Source organism: Hippoglossus hippoglossus, chromosome 13 (genome assembly GCF_009819705.1).
Source record: "Hippoglossus hippoglossus isolate fHipHip1 chromosome 13, fHipHip1.pri, whole genome shotgun sequence".
Taxonomy (NCBI): domain Eukaryota; kingdom Metazoa; phylum Chordata; class Actinopteri; order Pleuronectiformes; family Pleuronectidae; genus Hippoglossus; species Hippoglossus hippoglossus.
This window is the reverse complement of record NC_047163.1, coordinates 910,787-919,164: the sequence shown is the minus strand read 5'-3', so window position 1 is coordinate 919,164 and position 8,378 is coordinate 910,787. Positions and strand designations below refer to the sequence as shown.

Here is an 8,378-nt window from a genome sequence, read left to right as displayed (position 1 = left end):
AGGTGAGGCTGTGATCTGGATTCAGGAGATTGAATCCATTTCTACTTCCTGCTAGAGGGTTCAAAACTCCTGCTGGCGCCCCCCAGAGGTTGCGAAGACTATTACAGTCACACTATGAACGTTTTGAAAAGAAAAAAACGTTTATTTATTCTATGAGCCTATGAAGCAACATTTGATTCAGTTGGACTCACATGTATGAGTTGGGTTAACACTTGCTGGTGGGCGTGCTTGACACCTGGTGCCAGCGCGATCGCCATGGCGACAACAATCGCAGTGTCGTGTTTGGGACACATAGCCGTCGTTCATGCTTACGTGCCATGCTAGCTCTCCATCTACCAACTCAAGAAGAAAAGATGCAACCGACATTACCTCAGGCCGAGCACAAAGTCGGCTGACTCCGCCTCCTCTTTCATAGTAACGGGATTCTATTGGCTAGCACCCTCTTGAGAGTTTGTCTGAGCATGATCTGATTGGCTGCTCTCGTCTTCTTCTGCCAAACATGACAACAGAATCACTCAGCAACACGTCATGTCACCAACGGCCCTGCGTCATTTGCTCTAACGACCTTTTCATTAACAGGTCAAATATGCAGGGAGAGAATAGAAAAAACGTCCTCCACAGGACGAGATAATTGCATCAAGCTTCATTTCCAACATAACTGATGGAATCGACGTGGCAGAACATCAGGAGGCTTAAAACTTCATGTGTAATAATAACAGTGTTCACATACAGGATATAAAATGTTGCTCTCGATGTGTTGGACGCTCACATCGACGTTGGCCTCAGTCGCTGCCGCTGCGAGGGAAGCAGCCAACGAATTCTGCACACATGTCATCACTCACCTAATAATACGCTCTACATCCTTCTAATGACCTGGCTGCAGGTCCGGAGCTCCGTGGCCCAGAGGAACAAGATCAGCACAGAGCTGAGGTTACCAGTCATGTGTCCTGAAACATCCTCAGGTTTGATGAACCTGCAGACGAGCAGAGTTTGTCTCAGATCCTCTGTTGAAAACATCAGTGATTTGTCTGTAGAAAATATTACAGCTGCTCCGAGTTCCTGGACTCGTTCCTGTGATTAATGTCTGTCCTGAGGAACGGAGCCTCTTCTCTCCATCGTTACCTTGACCTCCTTCCCTCCGTCTCCCCCCTGTTCTTCATCCCCCATGTTCAGACCTCCCCCTCTTTTCTATCTCTCTGTTGGTGTCCAAGAATCTTTGGCGTCACGCTGTGATAAATGTTTGTCAGCGGATTTAACAGCTGAAGAGTCTCCAGCATCCTCCATCTTGTTCTTTCACCACCTCCACAACCCCCCCTTTCCTCTGGTGTCTCCTCTTCCTTCATCATCTGGACAACTTGTCATCTTCCTCTTCAGCTACGTTTCTTCAGGTTTTCGTCGAAGGACCCACAACAGTTCTTCTCCTTCTCCTCCAGCGATGATCTCACAGATGATCGTTCATAATCTACGTTTGTCCTCTGATCCATCTGTCTCTCTTCCATCTCTGGTTTCTTGTTCTCTTCTCTTCTTGTCCTCTTCGGTTCCTCCTCTTTTGTTCAAATTGTGATGAATGTTTGCTCCGATCTCTTCGGTTCTTTGTGTCGTGATAAATGTTCATCAACGGCTGAATCTGGTTCATTGAGTTCTCACTGGATCCTGGATCATATTTTTGTTGTGTGAATAAGAAAAGAAACAGAAAACAGATCCAGGCTGTCGAACAGAATCATTTGTTCTCAGTGAAGTATTTCAGGATTCTCTGAGTTGAAGCCCTGGTTGAGTTTGAAGTGTTATTACTGTGACTGGTGACAGTGAGTTTTGAAATATGAATCCTACTCATCTTTCATACAGAGGCACTCAGGGTCAGAAATGTGTGAGTCTGTGCACATGCTGGTGATTGTAATGTCTCTCTGTCTGTCTCTCTGTCTCTCTGTCTCCTGTCTCTCTGTCTCTCTCTCTCTCTGTCTGTCTCTCTGTCTCTCTGTCTCTCTGTCTCTCTGTCTTTCTCTCTCTCTGTCTGTCTCTCTGTCTCTCTCTCTGTCTCTCTGTCTTTCTCTGTCTCTCTGTCTCTCTGTCTCTCTCTGTCTCTCTGCAGCTCGGTGGCGGTGCTGAGGGAGTGCATGAAAAACGAAATTCTGGTTCGTTTCTTCCAGGAGAGACAGACGACTCTGAACCACTCGTTACCTCTGGAGACGTATCTGCTCAAACCAGTGCAGAGGATCCTCAAATACCACCTGCTCCTACAGGTAACACCTCAAATACCATCAAATACTATACTATCTCAAATACCAGCATATTTCCAGGTAGAGATAGAACTCATTTACACACACACATAAACATTTGCAGCTTTTCCCAATAAACTTGTTTAGCTTATTCTCTGGTTCCAGTCCAAGCCCACCTCTGAGAGGAGAGAGATGATGAAACTAACACACACACACACACACACACACACACACACACACACACACACACACACACACACACACACACACACACACACACACACACACACACACACACACGCTGCTGCTCTGTCCAGTTTAAACACTGGTCAAACATATGTTTGGATCTGTGCTGGGATTACCCATAATCCTCCGATGGTCCCACTTCCCCTAACCCTTGAGCTGCGTTGTCGGCCAACGAGCTGCAGCTTGTTGAGTTGTGTTTGTCGTTTCCTGGTGTTGGAAACAGACTCGTCACATCATCACCTGTTGGTCGATGTTGTGGAGTTTTACTCTAAATCAAGAGTTTGAATAAAATCTTTGAGTCCCTGTACAGGAAGGACGATCAAACCTGTAGATCACACACATTGAGACTCTAAAGTAAAATGATAAAGTGTGAGGTAGAAAATATATACAAATATATGATATGTAAAGGAATCTACAAAGAGGCAGTTTGGACAATACTAGAATAAAGTGATGTTCACACTGAAGCCTCTTGTGTCGCCTCAGGAACTTTCTAAGCACTTTGATAAGAGCGCCCCTGGATATGAGGTTGTGGAGGACGCCATCATCACCATGACGGCGGTCGCCTGGTACATTAACGACATGAAGAGGAAACAGGAACACGCCGTCCGGCTGCAGGTAAACACAATCACTCTGTAACTGTTGGTGCATCAACGCCTGGAATCCTCGTCTGCGATCTTTGAGACCAAATCTTAGTTTGAAGCAGCAATTAGAAGAAATGACTTCCAGTCAAACTGGGAATGTAACGTTGATATGAAGGACTGTGTGTGTGTGTGTGTGTGTGTGTGTGTGTGTGTGTGTGTCTGTGTGTGTGTGTGTGTGTGTGTGTGTGTGTGTGTGTGTGTGCACCCCCACACACACACACACAGGAACATGTTAACAGTTTATTGACTGGTCCCATCACACGTGGACGTGTCCAGCAGCCATTACACACCTGACAGATCCCGATAAAAATCTGGTTTTAGCCGATTTAAATGTGGTTTCATGGGATAACAAATAAAATCCTTTAACTTCAATGTGTAGCTGAGATCATGTGATTCAGTAGAAAATAACCAGTTTATATGAATCTTCAATAGTTTTAATAACATGAGGGACTTGGTTGTTACGTGTTTCTACACGTTCCCTCCTTCACGTTGATCACAGCCGCCACATCGTTAACTGAACTCCTGTTTTTTATAGAACAGAGAAGTCGAGGTCGTGTGTTTTGTGACATAGTTCAGTTGCTGTTGGCTGCAGCCGACCTGCGTTTGACCTTTGACCTCCGAAGGTTCACGGAGCAGGAAGAGCTCGAGCGTTGACCTCTGACCTCTCAGCAGCAGTTGGGACAGAGATGTTTGTTTCTCAGCGTTTCCTGTCAGGCGTCAGGGATCAGGGCCTCGTGACGCTTCCTCTTCATGTCCATGACGATGGTGGTGGGAGGAGTTTGAAAGTCAGCACTTTGGAATTAGACAAAGTTAGTGTAGAGAAAGAAATCTCGTTGAACCGGTATGATGTCATTAAACTGTCGGTGATGTCACTCTGCTGGATGATGTCATGGAGGAGGTTCAGACACAGCAGCTGGAGTGAAGAACATGTGATGATGATGAGTGATGGATGTTATGTTTGTTCTACGTACAGAGATCTCTCTGGAACCAGGAGCTTCTCTCTGACCTTTCACCTCCTCACAGGAAATCGAGTCCTTGCTGATGAACTGGAACGGGCCGGACCTCAGCGGGTTTGGAGAGCTGGTTCTGGAGGGTTCCTTCAAGGTCCTGAGAGTGAAGAAGGAGCGAGCGTTCTTCCTGTTCGATAAGATGCTGCTGATCGCCAAGAAGAGGCTGGAACAGTTTGTCTATAGCACACACATATTTGTAAGTTTGTCCAGATGTAAAGAGCCAATAAAGATCCTGGTTTCACTGTCAGACAGAAACGCTGAAGAATTATCTTCACGGAACAAGTCGATGAGCTTCACGGTCACGTTGCTCGGTGTCTGCCTCTGTGTTGCAGTGTTGTAATCTGCTGCTGGTGGAGACGCTGAAGGACTCGCTGTGTTTCAAAGTGTCGGACCAGACGATTCCCAAACTGCAGCACGTCGTCCAGGTGAGAAACCAGAAGCCACAGGAACATGAACCACTGACTCATAAAGTAACAAATAGGTCTCATCTAATAACAAATATCTATATGAGGAAATATCGTGATATGTTCCATTGTTCCATTGTTCACTCCTGTTCCTCATGTGACCAGTTAAATATCATTTCTATGTGACGTTCTGCAGACGAAGAACCAGGAGGAGAAACGACTGTGGGTTCACTACCTCAAGAGACTGATCGTAGAGAACCATCCGGCTTCACTCCCACAGAAGGTGAGAGGGTGAGAGGGTGAGAGGGTGAGAGGAGGGTGAGAGGGTGAGAGGGTGAGGAGGGTGAGGACGAGAGGAGGGTGAGGAGGGTGAGAGGGTGAGGACGAGAGGAGGGTGAGGAGGGTGAGGAGGGTGAGAGGGTGAGGACGAGAGGAGGGTGAGAGGGTGAGGACGAGAGGAGGGTGAGGAGGGTGAGAGGGTGAGAGGGTGAGAGGAGGGTGAGGAGGGTGAGAGGGTGAGAGGGTGAGAGGAGGGTGAGGAGGGTGAGAGGGTGAGAGGGTGAGGACGAGAGGAGGGTTAGGAGGGTGAGAGGGTGAGGAGGATGAAGATGAGAAAGTGAGGGTGGGAGGGTGAGAGGATGAGGAGGATGAGGAGGGTGAAGATGAGAAAGTGAGGGTGGGAGGGTGAGAGGATGAGGAGGATGAGGAGGGTGAAGATGAGAGGGTGAGGAGGGTGAAGATGAGAGGGTGAGGAGGATGAGAGGGTGAGGAGGGTGAAGATGAGAGGGTGAGAGGATGAGGAGGGTGAAGATGAGAAAGTGAGGGTGAGAGGGTCAGGAGAGTGAGAGGCTGAGGAGGGTGAAGATGAGAGGGTGAGAGGGTCAGGAGAGTGAGAGGCTGAGGAGGGTGAAGATGAGAGGGTGAGAGGGTCAGGAGAGTGAGAGGATGAGGAGGGTGAAGATGAGAGGGTGAGGAGGATGAGAGGGTGAGGAGGGTGAAGATGAGAGGGTGAGAGGATGAGGAGGGTGAAGATGAGAGGGTGAGGAGGGTGAAGATGAGAGGGTGAGGAGGATGAGAGGGTGAGGAGGGTGAAGATGAGAGGGTGAGGAGGGTGAAGATGAGAAAGTGAGGGTGGGAGGGTGAGAGGATGAGGAGGCTGAGGAGGGTGAAGATGAGAAAGTGAAGATGAGAGGGTGAGAGGATGAGGAGGGTGAAGATGAGAGGGTGAGGAGGGTGAAGATGAGAGGGTGAGGAGGATGAGAGGATGAGGAGGGTGAAGATGAGAGGGTGAGGCGGCAGAGTTCTGATGAAGGACATGTTATGAACAGTGTAGATGATTCCTTTCTTCTCTGCAGCTGATGTAGCAGCAGTAGTACTTTGGTGTTTGCTGCCACCTGCTGGTCGTTTACACAAACTCCTCACTGCATGTAGACAACAGAGTTACAAACACAAACACAATTTTATTTAGTTTTTATTTCTCAGCTGAAGTTTAACTGATGTTTTGTGTCTTTTTGTTCAGGCGAGACAAGTCCTGGGAGACAACTTCTGTCAATGTGAGTACACACACACACACACACACACACACAGACACACACACACATATAAACACACGCAGATGACATCACTTCCTGTGTTTCAGCTCCTCACTTTGAGCAGGACAACCTGAAGAAGTCCTGCGCCTCGCTACGCTCGGACGACGTCCACGGTTTCCACAGAGGCCGACGCCAATCAGGTCAGGGTCAGTTTCACGTGACCAACGTGTGTGTGGTGGTTTCTACCGGCGTCATGAGACACAGCAGAGTTTCAGTCTGCTCTGTCTGTCCCTCCAGAGCCTCCAGAGCTGCTGACCTACACACCGGAGAAGTCCAGGAAGGGTCTGCCGCTGCTGCTGGACGGAAACCTGCCGTACAGACGCACCAGGAGACAGTCAGGTAGACAGACACACCTGAGGACAGTCAGGTAGACAGACACACCTGAGGACAGTCAGGTAGACAGACACACCAGGAGACAGTCAGGTAGACAGACACACCAGGAGACAGTCAGGTAGACAGACACACCTGAGGACAGTCAGGTAGACAGACACACCTGAGGACAGTCAGGTAGACAGACACACCAGGAGACAGTCAGGTAGACAGACACACCTGAGGACAGTCAGGTAGACAGACACACCTGAGGACAGTCAGGTAGACAGACACACCTGAGGACTATCAGGTAGACAGACACACCTGAGGACAGTCAGGTAGACAGACACACCTGAGGACAGTCAGGTAGACAGACACACCAGGAGACAGTCAGGTAGACAGACACACCTGAGGACAGTCAGGTAGACAGACACACCTGGGACAGTCAGGTAGACAGACGCACCTGGGACAGTCAGGTAGACAGACACACCTGAGGACAGTCAGGTAGACAGACACACCTGGGACAGTCAGGTAGACAGACACACCTGAGGACAGTCAGGTAGACAGACACACCTGAGGACAGTCAGGTAGACAGACACACCAGGAGACAGTCAGGTAGACAGACGCACCAGGAGACAGTTTGCTGTTATAACCTCTGTGCTTCTCTTTCAGCTCCGGCTAAAGACATTGAAGCTGTGTTTCATCCCAACGGTGAGAACGTCTCTGTGTCAAAAGTTAAAGGTTCCATGTGTAGGATTTAGAGACATCTAGTGGTGAAGTGTCATGTTGCAGCTGAATCCCCCCCCTTCCAAACATGACAGAGAACCTGTGGTAGCTTCAGTTGTCATAAAAACTCAAAAGGTTTAGTTTGTCCAGTTTGGGCTACTGTAAAAACATGGCTGCCTCCGTAGAGAGGACCCGCTTCTGATGTAAATATAAAGTATTTAAATATAAAGTATATAAATATAAAGTATTTAAATATAAAGGGCCAATTCTAGAGTAAAGAAAACAACAATTCATACAACTTAGATGAAACAAACTAGTGAAAACATCAGTAGGATTATTTTATATTTTATTATGTCTGAACAGTTAATGCAGAGTTTTGATTTTGACTTCTTCTTCTTCTTCTTCTTCTACCTCGCTGACCATCGGCTCTTTCACACCTGGGGAATCCTGCAGCCTTGAAGGTAAGTTCTCAGGTGAACGCTCCAGTAAAGATCCAGCAGGACTCTGTCCACTGAACAAAGTGTTGTGTCGTTATCTGATGAACAACTGGATTTAACTGGACCTTATAAACACACTCACACAAACCTATAAACACAAACACACACGTAGACACGCACTAAGCTGAGAAGAGAGTCATTTCTTGTCATATCACAACATAAGGATCTTTCCCACTGACTGGTGCGGTGGTGTTTTGCAGCCGGCCGGCAGCGAGGGCGAGCTGTGCCAGGCCGACAGTCTGGGCTCGGCCGGCAGCAGCAGCACACTCGCTTCCTCTGTCATTGAGGTGGAGGCTGAACTGTCAGAACAGCTACGACGTAAAAACAAGGAAAAGGTATTTTGCTGTGACCTGATGAGGGAATAACATCGATTGGATTTAATCTCCGGGTTTAAGCATCACATTTTCTGTTCTACAGAATTTTATCTTTAAATAGGACTATGTAGCAAGTAGTTATGAAAATAATGTAAAATCAAAAATACTCAACCTGGAAATTGTCTTGGCTTAAACCTGGCCTGGAAAGAAATTCAATGACTCAGTTTTAACACACAACAAATTCCATCTTTTCTGTTCTCATTTGTTGTGATCAGGAAGAGGAAGAAGAGGAGTTGACGCCACTTATTGCTGCTCCTACTCTGTCCATCACTGAGGAGATCCTGGAGTTCATCAACCAGAGCAGAGCCAGGGAGGGACTCGCCTCCATTCACACTGATGCAATGGTACAAATCCACTTTCAAA

The 8,378-nt window shown here is 47.7% G+C and overlaps 1 protein-coding gene across 5 annotated transcripts in view; it reads left to right on the top strand.

Moving 5' to 3' along the window:
• plekhg2 (pleckstrin homology domain containing, family G (with RhoGef domain) member 2) overlaps positions 1 to 8,378 on the top strand; it is a 56,767-nt gene that overhangs the window by 40,759 nt on the left and 7,630 nt on the right. For 4 of the 5 annotated variants that reach the window (XM_034603557.1, XM_034603560.1, XM_034603559.1 and 1 more), the window contains exons 7-18: positions 2,090 to 2,240; positions 2,946 to 3,077; positions 4,127 to 4,309; positions 4,446 to 4,538; positions 4,714 to 4,800; positions 6,037 to 6,070; positions 6,157 to 6,255; positions 6,347 to 6,448; positions 7,091 to 7,129; positions 7,598 to 7,605; positions 7,842 to 7,976; positions 8,231 to 8,359. In XM_034603557.1, coding sequence (XP_034459448.1) covers positions 2,090 to 2,240; positions 2,946 to 3,077; positions 4,127 to 4,309; positions 4,446 to 4,538; positions 4,714 to 4,800; positions 6,037 to 6,070; positions 6,157 to 6,255; positions 6,347 to 6,448; positions 7,091 to 7,129; positions 7,598 to 7,605; positions 7,842 to 7,976; positions 8,231 to 8,359 — 1,192 coding nt within the window. The remainder of the gene's footprint in view (positions 1 to 2,089; positions 2,241 to 2,945; positions 3,078 to 4,126; positions 4,310 to 4,445; positions 4,539 to 4,713; positions 4,801 to 6,036; positions 6,071 to 6,156; positions 6,256 to 6,346; positions 6,449 to 7,090; positions 7,130 to 7,597; positions 7,606 to 7,841; positions 7,977 to 8,230; positions 8,360 to 8,378) is intronic. The other variant, XM_034603558.1, reaches the window with a different exon arrangement.